Here is a 19,347-nt window from a genome sequence, read left to right as displayed (position 1 = left end):
ACCCATCTATTTGCTGTCTACAAGAGACTCATTTTAGACCTGAGGACACCTTCAGATTGAAAGTGAGGGGATGGAGATTATCTATCATGCTACTGGAAGTCAAAAGACAGCTGGAGTAGCCATACTTCTATCAGACAAACTAGACTTTAAAGGCTGTCACAAGAGATGAAGAAGGGCATTATGTAATAATTACAGGGTCTATCCATCAGGAAGAGATAACAATTATAAATATCTATGCGCCGAATACGGGAGCCCCCCCAAATATATAAAACAATTAACCACAAACATATGCAACCTCATTGATAAGAATGTAGTAATTGCAGGGGACTTTAATACCCCACTTACAACAATGGATAGGTCATCTAGACACAGGATCAATAAAGAAACAAGGGCCCTGAATGATACATTGGATCAGATGGACTTGACAGATATATTTAGAACTCTGCATCCCAAAGCAACAGAATATACTTTCTTCTCGAGTGCACATGGAACATTCTCCAAGATAGATCATATACTGGGCCACCAAGCAGCCCTTAATAAGTATACAAGAATTGAGATCATACCATGCACGCTTTCAGACCACAATGCTATGAAGCTTGAAATCAACCACAGGGAAAAGTCTGGAAAACCTCCAAAAGCATGGAGGTTAAAGAACACCCTACTAAAGAATGAATGGGTCGACCAGGCAATTAGAGAGGAAATTTAAAAATATATGGAAAGAAATGAAAATGAAAAGACAACAATCCAAATGCTTTGGGATGCAGTGAAGGCAGTCCTGAGAGGAAAATACATTGCAATCCAGGCCTATCTCAAGAAACAAGAAAAATCCCAAATACAAAATCTAACAGCACACCAAAGGAAATAGAAGCAGAACAGCAAAGACACCCTAAACCCAGCAGAAGAAGAGAAATAATAAATTTCAGAACAGAAATAAACAATATAGAATCTAAAAACAGTAGAGCAGATCAATGAAACCAAGAGTTGGTTTTTTGAGAAAATAAACAAAATTGATAATCTTCTAGCCAGGCTTCTCAAAAAGAAAAGGGAGATGACCCAAATAGATAAAATCATGAATGAAAATGGAATTATTACAGCCAATCCCTCAGAAATACAAGCAATTATCCGGGAATACTATGAAAAACTGTATGCCAACAAACTGGACAACCTCCAAGAAATGGACAAATTCCTAAACATCCACACACTTCAAAAACTCAATCAGGAGGAAATAGAAAGCTTGAACAGACCCATAACCAGCTAAGAAATTGAATCAGTTATCAAAAATCTCCCAACAAATAAGAGTCCAGGACCAGATGGCTTCCCAGGGGAGTTCTACCAGACGTTTAAAGAAGAGATAATACCTATCCTTCTCAAGATATTCCAAAAAATAGAAAGGGAAGGAAAACTTCCAGACTCATTCTATGAAGCCAGTATTACTTTGATTACTAAACCAGACAGAGACCCAGTAAAAAAAGAGAACTACAGGCCAATATCCCTGATGAATATGGATGCAAAAATTCTCAATAAGATACTAGCAAATCGAATTCAACAGCATATAAAAATAATTATTCACCATGATCAAGTGGGATTCATTCCTAGGATGCAGAGCTGGTTCAACATTCGCTAATCAATCAACATGATACATCACATTAGTAAAAGATAAGAACCATATGATCCTGTCAATGGATGCAGAAAAAGCATTTGACAAAATTCAGCATCCTTTCGTAATAAAAACCCTCGAGAAAGTCAGGATAGAAGGAACATACTTAAACATCATAAAAGCCATTTATGAAAAGCCCACAGCTAACATCATCCTCAATGGGGAAAATCTGAGAGATTTTTCCCTGAGATCAGGAACACGACAGGGATGTCCACTCTCACCACTGTTATTTAACATAGTGTTGGAAGTTTTAGCATCAGCAATCAGACAACAAAAGGAAATCAAAGGCATCAAAATGGGCAAAGATGAAGTCAAGCTTTCACTTTTTGCAGATGACATGATATTATACATGGAAAATCCGATAGACTCCACCAAGTCTGCTAGAACATGAATTCAGCAAAGTTGCAGGATACAAAATCAATGTACAGAAATCAGTTGCATTCTTATACACTAATAATGAAGCAACAGAAAGACAAATAAAGAAACTGATCCCATTCACAATTGCACCAAGAAGCATAAAATACGTAGGAATAAATCTAACCAAAGATGTAAAAGATCTGTATGCTGAAAACTATAGAAAGCTTATGAAGGAAATTGAAGAAGATATAAAGAAATGGAAAAACATTCTGTGCTCATGGGTTGGAAGAATAAATCTTGTCAAAATGTCAATACTACTCAAAGCTATCTACACATTCAATGCAATCCCAATCAAAATTGCACCAGCATTCTTCTCGAAGCTAGAACAAGCAATCCTAAAATTCATATGGAACCACAAAAGGCCCCGAATAGCCAAAGTAATTTTGAAGAAGACCAAAGCAGGAGGCATGACAATCCCAGCCTTTAGCCTCTACTACAAAGCTGTAATCATCAAGACAGCATGGTACTGGCACAAAAACAGACACATAGACCAATGGAATAGAATAGAAACCCCAGAACTAGACCCACAAAAGTATGGCCAACTCATCTTTGACAAAGCAGGAAAGAATATCCAATGGAAAAAAGTCTCTTTAACAAATGGTGCTGGGAGAACTGGACAGCAACATGCAGAAGGATGAAACTAGACCACTTTCTCACACCATTCACAAAAATAAACTCAAAACGGATGAAGGACCTGAATGTGAGACAGGAAACCATCAAAACCCTAGAGGAGAAAACCGGAAAAGACCTCTCTGGCCTCAGCCATAGCAATTTCTTACTTGACACATCCCCAAAGGCAAGGGAACTAAAAGCAAAAATGAACTATTGGGACCTCATCAAGATAAAAAGCTTCTGCACAGCAAAGGAAACAATCAACAAAACTAAAGGGCAACCAACGGAATGGGAAAAGATATTTGCAAATGACATATCGGACAAAGGGCTAGTATCCAAAATCTATAAAGAGGTCACCAAACTCCACACCTGAAAAACAAATAATCCAGTGAAGAAATGGGCAGAAAACATGAATAGACACTTCTCTAAAGAAGACATCCAGATGGCCAACAGGCACATGAAAAGATGCTCAATGTCGCTCCTCATCAGGGAAATACAAATCAAAACCACACTGAGATACCACCTCATGCCAGTCAGAGTGGCCAAAATGAACAAACCAGGAGACTATAGATGCTGAAGAGGATGTGGAGAAACAGAACCCTCTTGCACTTTGGTGGGAATGCAAACTGGTGTAGCCGCTCTGGAAAACAGTGTGGAGGTTCCTCAAAAAAATTAAAAATACACCTACCCTATGACCCAGCAATAGCACTGCTAGGAATTTACCCAAGGGATACAGGAGTACTGATGCATAGGGACACTTGTACCCCAAGGTTTATAGCAGCACTCTCAACAATAGCCAAATTATGGAAAGAGCCTAAATGTACATCAACTGATGAATGGATAAAGAAATTGTGGTTTATATACACAATGGAGTACTACGTGGCAATGAGAAAGAATGAAATATGGCCCCTTGTAGCAACATGTATGGAACTGGAGAGTGTTATGCTAAGTGAAATAAGCCATACAGAGAAAGACAGATACCATATGGTTTCACTCTTAAGTGGATCCTGAGAAACTTAACAGAAACCCATGGGGGAGGGGAAGGAAAAAAAAAAAAGAGGTTAGAGTGGGAGAGAGCCAAAGCATAAGAGACTCTTAAAAACTGAGAACAAACTGAGGGCTGATGGGGGGTGGGAGGGCGGGGAGGGTGGGTGATGGGTATTGAGGAGGGCACCTGTTGGGATGAGCACTGGGTGTTGTATGGAAACCAATTTCACAATAAATTTCATATATTTTTAAAAAAAGAATTTCTTGGTGGTCCATTTGAAGAAATATTATCACATCTGGTACAAGTGAACCTTTCATGCAATGTATGATCAAATCACCCAAAACGATAGACCTAGAACTTCACTATGTTTAGAAAACAAGGTAAATGAACAGTTTTATGCTTACCTAGAACAGATGCATAACTAATGTCTATGATTGGCAGAATTATCTAAGACTTGATTGTGTCCTGTAGTCAAGGTCGTGGGGGAATAGCTAACTCTCATCCATGTTAACCTTAGTTTTTTTACGAACAAATCCCTGGGAGTTGTGTGTGACAGAATTATCTTGGATTGGCTGAAAATAACTGGACATATACTTTTAATGACAGGAGTATCTTTCCATTTCTATCAACAGCCTACAAAAGCCTGTTCTTTTCACCTTTCTGGAAGGCCCACTGTGAAAACCAAATTCTGTATCTTCATGATATCCCATTTCTCAGATTCCATACCCTCTTAATTTCAGTAGTGTTCAATCTGCATTCCACTTAGCTCCAAAATACCTCTTTGTGGTACACTTTAAAGCATCTTCATAGACCAAGTTTCATACATATATATAGATATAGATATAGATATAGGTATAGTTTTATATAGATATATATTATAGATATATGTAATATTACATGTATATATATACATGTATATTATATAGATAATATATATTACATATATAACATATAATACATTGTATATTATATATGTAATTATATATATTGTATATGTATTATATATGTAATTATATATATTATATATGTATAATATATATATATATATTTTACCTTTTGATCTCACTCTCCCATTTCTCCCATCCCCTACCCCCCATCTGTAGCTATTGCCAGTCCTTTCTGTATATCCATGAGGCTGTTTTTTGTTTGTTTAAATTCCACATATAAGAGAAATCACACAGTATTTGTCTTTCTCGGTCTTACTTCACTTAGCATAATGCCATCAAGTTCCATGCATGTTGTTATCAGTGGCAAGATTTCATTCTTTTTAAAGGCTGAATAATATTCCATTATGTATATATACAATTCCTTTATCCATTCATCTGTTGATGGACACAGGTCATTTCAGTGTCTTAGCTATTGTAAGGAATGCTGCAATGAACACAGGAGTGCGGATATCTTTTCAAGTAAATGTTTCAATTTTCTTCGCTTTCTTTGGACAAATACCCCAAAGTGGAATTGCTGGATAATATGGTAGTTCTATTTTTAATTTTTGAGGAGTCTCCATATTCTTTGCCATAGTGGCTGTGCCATTTTACATTCCTGCCAACAGTGCATGACGGTTCCCTTTCCTCCACATCTTCACCAACACTTGATTCCTTCTCTTTTGGGATACTAGCCATTTTAATAGACTTGAGGTGGTCTCTCACTGGTGTTTTGATTTGTATCTCCCTGATTTATGATGTAGAGCATCTTTTCATGTGTCTCTTAGCCATCTGTACGTTGTCTTTGGAAAAAACGTCGAGTCACAACTTCGGCCCATTTTTTTAAACTGATTGTTTTCATTGTTGTTTGCTGTTGAGTTGTATGCATTCCATATATATTTTGGATATTAAACGCTAATTGGGTATATGATGTGTAAACACCTTCTGCTATTGCCTTTTCATTATGTGGATGGGCTGCTATGTAGAAGACTTTTAGTTTGAGGTCGTCCTACCTGTTTATTTTTGCTTTTGTTGCTTTTGCTTTTGGCGTCACATTCAAAGTATCACCACAAACACCTATGCCTTTGTTATTTGGGAGTGTGTTTACGGTTTCAGCTCTTACATTCCAGTCTTTAATCCATCTTGAGTTAATTTTTGTGTATGGTATAAGATAGTGGCCCAGTTTCATTGTTTTGCATGGGGCTGTCCGGTTTTCCCAATCATATATCCTTACCTCTATCATAAATTAATTGATCATATATGAGTGGGTTTATTTCTGTTCCATTAACTTAGGTGTTTTTATGTCACTGTTATACTGTTTTGTTGCTATAGCTTTGTGACACAGTTTGAAATTAGGGAGCATGATGCTGTCAGCTTTGTTCTTAAGAGTGCTTTGGCTACTGAGCGAGCATCTTTTGTGGTTTTATAAAATTTTAGGAGTGTTTCTTCTAATTTTGTAGAAAATGCCATTGGAATCTTGATAGGTATTGCATTGAATGAAGATTATATTGGGGTGCCTAGCTGGCTCAGTTGGTTAAGCATCTGACTCTTGACTTTGGCTCAGGTCATGACCCCAGGGTTGTGGTTTCAAGCCCCACCTCAGGCTCCCCACTGGGCATGGAGCCTACTTGGGATGTGCACTCGCTCGCTTGCTCTCTCTCTCTCTCTCTCTGCCTCCCTCTGCCCCTCTCCTACTTGTGCATCCACTATATCTCAAAATAAATGAACACACTTTTTTTTAAAAGATTGTTTGGGGTAATATGGATTTTTTTATTGTTAATTCTTCCATTGTATGAACATTGGATATCTTTCCCTTTTTTTCCTGTGTCTTCAATTTCTTTCGTTAATGTCTGATAGTTTTTGGTCTTTTACCTCCTGGGTTAAATTTATTCCTAGGTATTTCATTCTTTTTGGAGCAAATATGAATGGGTTGTTGTCTTAATTTCTCTTTCCGATGGTTCATTATTAATGTGTAAACATGCACCAGATTTCTGTATATTGATTTTACATCCTGCAACTTTACCGAATTCATTCTACCAGTTTCTGATGCAGTCTTTATGGTTTTCCATATATAATATCATATATGCAAAGAGCTTAACTTCTTCCTTTCCAATTTGTATGCCTTTGTTCATTTTTCTTGCCTAATTGATCTAGTAATATGGCATTTCCAGTACCATATTGAATAAAAGTAGCTAAAGCAATCATACTAGTCTTGCTCCTGATTTTACAGGAAAAACTTTTAGATTTTCACCTGGTCATATATGGCTTGTGTTAGATTGAAGGGAATTCCCTATTTATACCCATTTGAGAGTTTTTAATATAAATGGATGTTGAATTTTGTTAAAGGCTTTCTCTGCATCTGTTGAGATGATCATAAGATTTTTATCTTTCATTTTGTTAATGTAGTATATCACATCGAGTGACTTGCAGATGTTGAACCATCTTTTCATCCCTGGATTAACCTCCACTTGATCATGGTATATGATACTTTAAAGTATTGATGGGGGCCCCTGGGTGGCTCAGTCAGTTAAGTGTCCAACATCAACTCAGGTTGTGATCTCACCATTCGTGAGTTTGACCCCCACATTGGGCTCTGTACTGACAGCTCAGAGCCTGGGGCCTGCTTCTGATTCTGTGTCTCCCTTCCTCCCTCTCTCTCTCTCTCTCTCTCTCTCTCTCTCTGCCCCTCCTCCACTCACATTCTGTCTCTCTCAAAAGTAAGTTTAAAAATTTTTTTTAATTAAAAAAAAAGTATTGATGAATTTAGTGTGTTACGTTCATCAGGGATATTGGCCTATAATTTTCTTAAGTTGTGGTGTCCTTGTTTGGTAGCAGTATCCATGGAATGCTGGCCTCCTAAGATGAATTTGGAAGCATTGCCTCCTTTGCAGTTTTTGGGAGAGTTTGAAAAAGATTGGTATTAATTCTTCGTTGAATGTTTGATAGAGTTCCCTGGGGAAGATGTCTCATCTTGGACTTCTATGTGTTAGGTTTTTTATTAAATCTCATTACTTAGTACTGGCCTGTTGAGATTTTTTATTCTTCATGATTTGGTCTTAGTAGGTTAGATGTTGCTAGGAATTTAGGCATTTCTTCTGGGTTGTCTAATATTTTGGGATATACTTGTTCATAATAGTCCCTAATGATCCTTTGTGCTTCTGTGGTATCAGTTGTAACATCTTTCTGATTTTATTTAATTTCCTCTTTTTTTTAATTTAAGGATAGTTGACATACAATATAATGTTAGTTCCAGGTGTACAACATAGCGATTTGAGAAGTTTCGACATTCTGCTCTGCTCACCACAAGTGTAGCTACCATCTGTCACCATACAGTGCTATTATAATATCATTGGCTATGTTCCTTATGCTGTGCCTTTTATTCCCGTGACTTATTCCATAAGACGAACCTGTATCTCCCACTCACCTTTACTGATTTTGCCCTTTCCCCCAACCCCTTCCCTCTGGCAACCATAGTTTTCTGTATTTACAGATCTGATTCTGCTTTTTCTTGTGTGTTTATTTGTTTTGTTTGTTTGTCTTTCAGATTCCACATATGAGTGAAATCGTATGGTATCCATCTTCCTCTGTCTGACATATTTCTCTGCTAGGTCCGTCTGTGTTGCCAACAATAGCACGATCTCCTCCTTTTGATGGCTGTGCAATATTCCATTGTGTATGTATGTTTGTGTATAATATATAGATCGCCCATCTTTTTTTATCCATTTGTCTGTCAACGGACACTTAGGTTTTGCTTGTGTATCTCAGCTGTTATAAATAATTCTGCAATAAATACAGGGGTTCATAGGTCTTTTCAAATTAGTGTTTTCATTTTCTTTGGGTAAATACCCAGTGGAGGAAATATAGGGTCATATACTATTTCTGTTTTTAATTTGTTGAGCAACTTTCATACGGTTTGTCCATAGCGGCTGTACCACTTTTCATCCCCACCAACAGTGCATGAAGGTTCCTTTTTCTCCCCTCACCAGCATTTGTTATTTCTTGTGCTTTTTATTTTAACCATGCTGACGGGTGTGCAGCGATCTCTCATTGTGGTTTTGATATGCATTTCCCTGATGATTAGTGAGGTTGAGCATCTTTTCATGTGTTGGCCACCTGGATGTATTCTTTGAGAAAAAGTGTCTACTGAGGTCCTCTGCCCATTTTTAAATTGGATTGTTTGTTGTTTTGGTGTTGAGTTGTATAAGACTGTTCTACATTTTGGTTATTAACCTTATGCCAGATATATCATTTGCAAATACTTTTTCCAGTTCAGTAGGTTGCCTTTTTGTTTTGTTAATGGTTTCCTTCACAGTGAAAAAGCTTTTATTCTGATAGGGTCCCAATAGTTTATTTGTACATGTGTTTCTCTTGCCTTAGGAGACATCTCTACAAAAATGTTGCTATAGTCGATGTCAGAAAAATTACTGCCTGTGTTATCTGGCAGGAGTTTTATGGTTGCAGGCCTCACATATAGGTCTTCGCACCATCTTTAGTTTATTTTTGTGTATGGTGTTAGAAAGTTGTCCAGTTTCATTCTTTTGCATGCTGCTGTCCAGTGATCCCAACACTATTTATTGAAAAGACTTTCTTTTCCCCATTGCATATTCTAGCCTCCTTTGTTGTAGATTAATTGACCATTTAATTATGGGTTTATTTCCAGGTTGTCTATTCTGTTCTATTAATCATTTTATCTGTTTTTGTGTCAGGACCATACTGTTCTAATTACTATAGTTTTGTAGCATGTTTGGTAGAATTCACCTGTGAATCCATCTGGTCCTTTTTAATTACTAATTCAATTCCATTACTAGTAATTGGTTGATTCAGATTTTATATTCCTGATTCAGTTTTTGAAAATTATTTTCCTAGGACTTTATCCATTTTTTTCTATTGTCCAGTTTGTAGGCATATGATATTTTATTGTAGTCTTTGATGATCCTACATGTTTCTGTGATGTCAGTTTCAGATTTTATTTCTTGGGGTCGTTTTGTTTTGTTTTGTTTTGATGAGTTTGGCTAAATGTTTATCAATTTTATTTAGCTTTCAAACAACCAGCTCGTGGTTTAACTGATTTTTTTTCTTTTCTTTCTTCTTTTTTTTTTTTTTTTTTTTTTTTGTCTCTGTGTCCTCTATTTCTTCCTTGATCTTGGTTATTTTCTTTCCTTTTTAAAAAAAAATTTTTAATGTTTATTTTTGAGAGACAGAGCGTGAGCAGGGGAGGGGAGGGGAAGGGAGAGACGCAGAATCTGAAGCAGGCTCCAGGCTCAGCCTGATGTGGGGCTCAAACTCACAATTGGTGAGATCATGACCTGAGCTGAAGCTGGATGCTTAATCTGAGCCACCCAGGTGCCCCATGTTATTTTCTTTCTTATACTCATTCTGGGTTTTGCTTGGTCTTTTTCTAGATCATTTAGGTGTAGGGTTAGATTGTGAATGTATATTTTGTTGTTTTGGGATGGAATGTTCTGTGTATATCGGTTACATATATGTGGTCCAATGTATCCACTATTTCCTTATTGATTTTCTTCTTGGATGATCCATCTATCCATTACTGTAAATGGGTGTTGAAATCCATTATTATTGTATTACCATCAATTTCTCTCTTTATGTCCACTAATATTTGCTGTATGTATTGAGGTACTCCAAGGTTGGGTGTGTAGATATTTCCAATTGTTCTATCCTCTCGTTGGGTTGATTCCTTTATCATTATGTAACGCCCTTCTTTGTCTCCTGCTATAGTCTTTATTTTGTCCAATAAAAGTGTTGTTACTGTGGCTTCCCCCCCCATCTCCATTTGCATGGGAAAATTTTTTCCATCCTTTCACTTTCAGTCTGAACGTCTTTTTAGGTCTGAGGTGAATCTCCTGAAGGCAGGATATAGATAGGTCATTGTTGTTGCTTTCCAAACAATTCTGCCACCTTATATCTGTTGATTAGAGCATTTAGTCCATTTACGTTAGTAAATTGAATAAAGCAATTGACAGGCAGGTACTTATTGCCATTTTGTTATTTTTTTTCTGCTGTCATCTTTAAGTCTTCCCTTCTATTAACTGTAGACTTCATCTTTTTCTTCTAGTTCCTTGAGGTATAAAATTTTGGTTGTTTATCAGATGTCCTTGTTTCTTCAGGTAGGCATTTATTGCTGTGAGTTTCTCTATTAGTACTGTATTTGCAGCATCCCATATGCTATGTTTCCATTTTCATTTGTCTAAGGGTATTTTTTAAATTTCTCTTTTGATTTCTTCTTTGATCCATTTGTTGTTCAGCATCATATTATTCTTTACATATTTATTCATTTTCTGGTTTTCTTGATATAATTAATGGGTAGCTTCATACCATTGTGGCCAGAAAAGATGCTTGATATATTAATCCTTATTGTCTTGTTTTGTGGCCTAACATATGATCTATCCTGTGCACTTGAGAAGATTGTGTATTTTGTTGCTTTTGGTTGGAATATTCCAGATATGTCTGTTAAGTCTATCTGACCTAATGTGTTGTTTAAGGCCGATGTTTCCTTATCGATTTACTATCTGGATGATCTATACATTGATGTAAGTTGGGTATTAAAGTTCCCCACTTTATTGCTGTCTATTTATCCATCTAATAATTGATGTATACATGCTCCTTTGTTGGGTACACAAATATTGACAAATGTTACATCCTTTTATTGAATTGATTACTTTATCATTATATAATGCCCTTGTTTTTCTCTTACAATAGTCTTTTTTGTTTTAAAGTCTGTTTTGTCAAAGGTAAATATAGCTACCCCAGCTCTCTCTTGGTTTCTGTTTGAATAGAATAGATTTAGTCATCTCTTAACTTCCAGTCTGTGTGTATCCCTACATCTAGAGAATCTTGTAGGCAAAATAGAGATGGGTCCTGTTGTTTAATCCATTCCATCATTCTGTCTACTGAAAGTAGAATTTAGTCCATTTACATTTAAAGTGATTAATGATAGGTATGTGTTTGTTTCCATTTTGCTATTGCTTTCTGGCTCTGTTGTAGTTCTTCTGTTCCTTTCTTCTTTTGTTCCTTTCTTGTGTTATTTGATAATTTTCTGTAGTAGGATGCTTAGATTCTTTTGTCTGTGTTTTTTGCTTGTGGTTACCATCAGGCTTACACATAACGACTTAAATCTATTCCTCTATTTTATGTTGGTAACACTTAACTTTGAATGTATTCTAAAGTACTCTCTCCCCCACATTTTAGGTTTTTAATGTCACATTTCAGGTCTTTTTATCTTGTGTATTCCTTAACTAATTATTGTTATCATAGTTATTTTTACTACTTTTGTCTTAACCTTCATACTAGCTTTAAAAGTGATTAATCTCCCTTACTCTGTATTTAGTTTTCTAGTGAGATTTATTCTTTTATATGTTACTAATTAGAACCTTTTCTTTCAGCTTTTAAAGAGGTCCCTTAGCATTTTTTTGTAAGGCTGGTTTAATGGTAATGAATGCCTTTAGCTTTTCTTGTCTGGAAAATTCCTTATCTTACTTTCAGTTGTGAATGATAACTTTGCTGAGTAGTGTATTCTTGGAAGGGTTTTTTTTGTTTTTTTTTTTTTTTCTTTTAGTTCTTTGGATATATCATGCCACCCTATTCTGGCCTGCAAAGTTGCTGCTGAAAAAAATCTGATAGTCTTCTGAAAGCTTCCTTGTACATAACAACTTGTTTCTTCTTCTGGCTTTGAAGATTTTGTCCTTATCTTTAACTTTTGACATCTTAATTATAATGTGTCTTAGTGTGGGTCTCCTTGGGTTCATCTTATTTGGAACTTAGTGGGTTTCCTGGATTTGGATGTTTGTTTCCTTCCCCAGGTTAGGAAAATTTTCAGGCATTATTTTTAAAAAAGAAGCCTTCTGCCCCTCTCTCTGCTTCTTCTGGAATTCCCATAATGCGAACATTAACTCATTTGTTGTTGCCCTATAACGCTCTTAAGCTATCTTTACTTTTTTTAATTTTTCTTTTTGCTGCTCAGATTGGGTGAGTTCTACTGCTTTGTCTTTGAGTTCACTGATCCTTTCTTCTGCTTCATGTAACCTGTTGTTAAATGCCTCTAGTGTGTGTTTTAGTTCATTGATTGTATTTTTCAGCTCTACGACTTCCATTTGGTACTTTCTCATACTGTACATCTCTTTGTTATATTTCTCACCGTATTCATCCATTTTTCTCCCCAGTTTAGTGAGCTTCTTTATGACCATTACTTCGAAGTCTTTAATGGGTAAATTACTTACTGCCATTTCATTAAGTTTTTTCCCTGAGTTTTTATCTTGTTCTTCAATTTGTAACCTACTTTTTTGTTGTTTCATTTTGTTTAACTCTCTGTTGGTTTCTATGTGTTAGATGAAGCAGCCACCTCTCCTAGCCTTGAAGAAGTGAATTCATGTACAAGATAAGCCACAGGCCCCTAGATGTGTGTGTTAAATGTGATGCCAGGTTCTCAAGCTGGTGCTTTAACATAAGGAGATGAGGCTCTGTGTATTGTGTAGGCACAAACAGCTGTGTCTGAGCTGGGTCCTGGGGCAGGTGAGTGCAAGCACACAAGCCCTTGCACAGCTGTTTCTCAGATTGCTAGTCTTGTGTGTTTGGGGGATTGCAAGCCCCATTGGTTTACAAAGTTAGATGTCTTGGGGGCTCGTCTCTCAGGTGCACATTTTAAAATTTGGGGTGCCTGATGGGTTTGAGCTGAGCCCTTCACTAAGGGAGAAGCTCTGGGTTTGCAGTTCCGTCCTAATTGTAGGTCACTGCACCTGGAGTGGGGGGTTGTGGCAAGTTTGTGTCCCAGCCTCTCCCACTCTTGACTTGTTTTCTCTTTTGTCTAATGTGTAGGTGTTGCTCAGTCAACTTTTAGGTTATTCTGAGGACATTGTTCCTTATGTAGCTGTAGGCTCACTGTCTGTGGGAAGAAGGGAGTTCGAGATCTTCCTACGTCCCCATCTCGAATCAAATCCCTACCCTAGGCTTTCTTGAGAGAGGAATTGTATGCAGGTCTGATTTTTTTCCCTTAAAATACATATGCAAGTGTTTGGCTTGTAGTACATGTAAATGAAGATTGAATATATAAATAATGGAATATGCGCAAATCCATCAGTGCTGGGAGAGAGGGCATTGATTGGCTCATGATACTGTTACTGAGCCGTAGTCCTTCTCCCCTTTTTAAGAGTGGCTGGAGTTTAACTAGGAAAAGAGACACATAGCTAAAGATGACCTAGTCGAGTGTCGCACAGGCCATGTGACTCCGTTCAGGAGAAGAACAAAAGTAACATGGGCCGCTTGCATGTGGTTCTCTTAAAAGGGGTGACTGTGTCTTCCTCTTACCCCTTTCTCCCTACTTGATCATTTGGATACAAATGGTGGCAAGAGTTGAAGCAGCTCCACCTTGGACCATGAGAAAGAACCCAGTTTCGAGGATGGCAGAGCAGCAAAATGGGAACTGGTTGAGGAATCCCAGACTGCTTATGCTCTGTTAAGAAAAGAATAAACTTCTATCTTATCTAAGCTCTATCTGGGTTTTTGTTACAGCAGAACTTGCACCTGAACTAAGGTATAAGTATTGATGGGAACGGCAGTGTCTTAGCCCTAACAACGTGCATTACATAACCGGAAAAACTGTTTATGGGGTAGCTCCCAACAATCCAGAAGGCAAGGTATCTTGATAAAAAGGCAGCACGGTATCCTGGAAAAAAAAATTAAGCCTGTTTCTTCAGCCTCACCTCTCCCATTTACCAATAGTAAAAGTTTGCAGAAGTCTTACCACTGCTAAGTTTCTGTTGATCTACAGTTAAAGGGTTGTTGGGTGGAAATACTTGGAGAGTACAATACAGCTTATAAACAGATTATTACTCCATCTAGTTTACAAAGTAACTTGAGGCTTACCAGGGCTAGCCTAATCACTCCAACAATTCCCCTTCATGATTTAAGACTGTGAAGAGAATGATCTAAGCCACTTGGAAGATTGTTTCCAGCCTAGCAGCTAATATTTGAAGGTGAAGAATGACAGGTCAGACAACACTGGCACTACGTTAAGATTGTAAATAATATGAAGAGAACTTAAAATTTATTATTCTATCATAACACTGGACAGTTTGTCCCCAAACTTCTACACTGAAATGATGTGTCTCAACCTACTCCCCAGTGGGTATTTGGCAAGAATGAAGGGACCCCCCTGGCACTGTGCCTTCCCCCACCCCTCTTCACATGTGGGCCTGGACGCCACCCGAGTGTGGAAGCTTGCTCCCCAGAGAATAAAGGAAATAACGAGTTTCTTACTGGGTGGCCAGAAAGGTGAGGCACAATTTATGGCAGTCTGCCCCCGAACAGCCAGCCTGCGTCTCAGTGTCTCAGATGAAGCTGGGGCCCAGAGTCCGAAAGCTGCACATAGGCCCCTCTCAGCTTCTCCAAACACTCTAGAATGAATCTAGGCAGAGCAGTCATGCTCTTTCTCTTTGGGGTTAAACAAAGCTGGCTACAAACAAAAACAAAAACCTAAAAAAAACAAAATCTTCCAACCAATCGCCAATTAACTAATTTCAGAGCAGTGAGGGCATAGTCCTATCTCAACAACAACCCCCACCCCACCCCCCCCCCTACCCCCGCCAAAATCCAAATTTTCCCCCGGGAATAAAAAATAAGCCCGAATGGTCAAAAGAGTCAAATCTCCCCAATGTGCAAAGCGTATTATTAATTAGAAGCTTTCCAAAATAGATGGTGTGAGTATACAGTAATGAGACAGAGTGGAGTATCTTGAGGGTAGCGCATGGACCGGATTCAAATTTCATGAAGGTGTAAGAAAATAATTTTATCTCTACATCAAAAGTCTACCTCAAAGCGTACAGGTGCCTGTGTCCTTTGAAAAACTGACACAATCAATAAAATAGAATTCTACGTTAACTTTACTTGAAAGGGAATTCTCAGACCTCGATGTATAAAATACACCGTATATTATGCTTTTTAAGATTTAAATTACAAAAATGCAATGAAGCTGGAGAAAAAAATGAGACATTGATGAAGTGCCACTAGGATGCCAGGTGCCGTTGATGCCCCTCAGCTCATCTGCTCCCTTCCACAACTCTGTGCATGAAGTATTCTCATTTCACAACAAGGGAACGGAGTTGAGACAGGAGCTTAATGTATGAAGACAAAATGATTCTTGTGAACGTTTTTAGCAAATCTAGGGCTTCAGGCTAAAAACTGTTGCCACTCGTGTTGCAAGGTGGCTTCCTCAGATGGTTGAAACCTTTTTTCATGATGTTCATTGCTTCCGTTAGAGTGTAATCTCCTTGCAGGCAGGCAAAGAACTAAATATTTGATGGCTTTTGAACATGGACAGGCAAAAGCACACCAGACAGACTGGTTTTTCACTAAATGCGAAAAAATGACTCTTAATAAGGTTGAAAGTGTGAAAACAGTTTTCAATTAAAATAACCTACGCTAGCTGTGCCTGGGTGGCCTGGGTCAGTTGAGCGTCCAAATCTTGATTTTGGCGCAGGTCGTGATCTCACAATTTGTGAGATCCAGCCTTCTCTCAGGCTCCATGCCAGGCTCCATGCCTAGCACAGGGCCTGCTTGGGATTCTTGCTCTCCCTCTCCGGTTTCCCCACTCATTTGCCCGCGTATGTACTTTCTCTCTCTCTCAAATAAAAAACACCATACTCCAAAAGAATATGAAAATATGCATTTATTACCAACAAAGCGTTTCCCACAGAGGTCTTTTTCCCCAGTGATACACACACACGCACGCACACAGACACACACTATGGCAGGACAGAATTACATTTTTCACAGACTAAAGATTCATACTCCAAAGAAAACAAGCACGTGTCCAAAAGACAATCAGAAAGCAAAAAATCTTTACTTTGAACACTAAAAATCTTTGAATAGAGGCTCTCTCCTTAGGCAAATTAATGAGGATTTTCTCATTAAAAATACTTGTCACCTTCAGGTTTTGAATATTTTATTCATCAAATCAGACTTTCACTTGGCCTTTGTACAATTTGTATGTAATTAGAAATCAACCTTTGCAGAAAATATATGAAGTTTTAAGTGGCTGAGAATATAATGTGTTAGACTTATTCTCTTATTAATATGTTAAAATAATACATAATTTTTCATTTACAGTTCAAAATCCAATGTAAAACTAAATATTTGTCCTGTAGAGAAATATAAAATGCTTACAAACAAAGTATGGAATAATTACTGGCATATGTAAATTGCAATAAACTTGACCATTTGATTTGCAAACAACTCATCTTCAAGCTCTGCCTGCCCACGGGTCACCTGTCTGCAGAAGGAAGATGGTTGGCACTCAGACACAAAACACAGGACAGTAAGCGTGTATCAGTAAAGATATTTTGGTGGAAAGCAAAGTATTAAACAACAGAAACATTTGGGAGCACTGTCCCTTTAATAGGTTACCAAGTTTTTCAATGTTTACGTGACTTGTTACACCAGTAAAAATGTTTTTTAAAATATTTTCATAATACATGCATTAGACTGAGAAGGCTCTTTTAAAATTTTTTCAAGAAAAAAATACCTTTTTAAAGAGAAAATGTCCAAGTGAGAGGATATAGACTTGCAGTTCATTATTTTTTGACCTAATAAGAATATAAATTTCCATGGCTGTTTATGAATATACAAAGCCCAAACTGAATGCGATTCTGCAATTTATTCAAGCTACCAAGTCAAAAAAATAATTCTGTCATGACTGGAATAGATCCAATCCGTTGTTCAGAGAGACGTGTTCTTGGATTCGTCCATTATCTCACAAAATTTATCTTTTAAAAGAATAGAACTGTTTTGGCACTGTTAATTAGTGTAACTCAGAGATAAACAAATGATTCTCTAATTCTTCCCTGCTCAAAGAAAACAGTTCAAACTAGATTTTCTAGGACAGTGGGGTAGGATCAACATGGTAAGGAAGGACCTCAAAGCTTAAGTTCTAGAAACAGTATGTTTTGAAACAAATCAATGCTTTCCCTCACTCTTGACATAACACTGAGAAATTTCAAATATAAACTGTAGAAACCAGTATATGAAATCTTAAGAAAAAACCCTTCTAAAAATAATTATAAAAATGCTTTTAGAAATTGAAGATGTAAAATACAGTTGACTTTAAATTAAAAAAAAAAACAAACCAAACCCACCCCACACACACTTTACAGGGTTATTCTTTAAAAACTTGATTTTCTTCTGTCAATCTTTTGCTGCATGTTGCATCATCTAGTGGCCACCTTGTGGCATTTCAAACAAGTCCTACCGTTTTTGAAGCCCAGCATGTTTTTCCCTTGAGATACCAATACAATTAGAGTGTCAAGTTTCATAAAGTTTTTTTTTAAAGGCCCATAAAATCACATTTCCTAGTGGAGATAAGGTAATCCTTTTTAATAGGAAGAAATGAATAGACTTGTCATAAATTATTATACATTAGTCTAGACATTTCCGTATCAATTTTTAAAAAATTAAATAGAACACTGGGAGGAAACTATGACTTGAGCTGCAGAGTCCTCTTTAGACTCTGACAGTAATTAAAGTTACTCTGGAATTCTAGCTGGAGGTTAGCAGGCCCACCACACTTCCCCTGCACCTGTGATGTAACACAGTCAACACCTTTTATCACGGGAACCCCGTGACATACAGCCAGAGGGCCAAGGACTCAAGTTCAACAAAAGCTGAAGACTAATTTCTATTACCGGATAATGTTCCACAGACAGAAGTTACTACGGTCTCCAATCATCAACCCGTTTGTGATTAACAGGTTTCCAAAAATGACTGATCTCTTAGTCTTTAGTGAATCTCCTTTTATTCAAGCGAGCCACACTTAGAAACAGGATTTAACCAGAGAAACGTCACAGCTGTCACCCTCTACTTTCACTGCGGTTGAGTGAACGTGATGCGCCGCCGCCGCCTCTGGAAAGCCTTTAGGTTCCACCTGTTAGGTTCCAACATATGAGGACCGTTGTAGACAAACAACACAGTCATCTTTTCAGAATAAGGAAGATTCTGCAGGAGCTGTGTTAAAACAAAGGGGCACATAATGCCGTATATTAAGCACGATTTACCGGCCTCACGTGGTGGGTCAAGTCAAATGTTACTTTATTTCAAACATAAATGAAATACTTCTGAAGTTCTCAGTTCAACATAAACCCTGCCAGACTGTGATCCTTCCTTGAGCGAGCACGCCTGAAGCCCGGCCTAATGATCAACATGCCTTGTCAGTATTTCCCAGGCCAAATAAGATCCTACAGCTTCCTAGGTTGACCCTGGAAGTAAGTCCTTCAGCACATCCCTGGGATCCATTCTTTCACTCATTTATCCACAAACACTTCACAAGCAACTCGTACGGTCGTGAAAGATTGGTAGCCTGAAAAGTGTGTGACAGAGGGGTGGGTTTTTAAGGGCAGGGTGTTTGGTAGACAACAGAGCATTAACAGGTCTGGCTATTCCAGAGAGTATGTGCCAGACCCAGAAGACAGATTATACTCTTCAATAAAAATGTGCATTTAAGATGGACTTGCCAATAAAATTTTTCATGCATAGTTTTAAAAAGAAAATCCAGTAACGTTAATAAACACAGCTTTGAGTTTACTGGTCTTACAATTCACCTACAGCACAAGATGTAACAAAAGACGATTTCCTGTTGTAATGGTTCTAGCTTACGGAAAATTCTCTGCAAGGATGATTCTGCTCTTATCGAAGTTAATGTGAGAAAAGAAGACGTTGGCTTAACTTGTGATTTCCTCTGGGTCAGGGCA

The 19,347-nt window shown here is 37.6% G+C and overlaps 1 protein-coding gene across 3 annotated transcripts in view; it reads right to left on the bottom strand.

Moving 5' to 3' along the window:
- Window positions 1-16,256: 16,256 nt before the first annotated feature.
- The window catches only part of SMC5 (structural maintenance of chromosomes 5), a 96,787-nt gene continuing 93,696 nt past the window's right edge, over window positions 16,257-19,347 (bottom strand). For all 3 annotated transcript variants that reach the window (XM_043566300.1, XM_043566301.1, XM_043566302.1), the window contains one exon: window positions 16,257-18,604. In XM_043566300.1, coding sequence (XP_043422235.1) covers window positions 18,464-18,604 — 141 coding nt within the window. In that variant the 3' untranslated portion in view covers window positions 16,257-18,463. The remainder of the gene's footprint in view (window positions 18,605-19,347) is intronic.

Source organism: Prionailurus bengalensis, chromosome D4 (genome assembly GCF_016509475.1).
Source record: "Prionailurus bengalensis isolate Pbe53 chromosome D4, Fcat_Pben_1.1_paternal_pri, whole genome shotgun sequence".
Classification (NCBI taxonomy): domain Eukaryota; kingdom Metazoa; phylum Chordata; class Mammalia; order Carnivora; family Felidae; genus Prionailurus; species Prionailurus bengalensis.
Note: the sequence above shows the minus strand (reverse complement) of the source record. Positions and strands in the feature narration are given on the sequence as shown.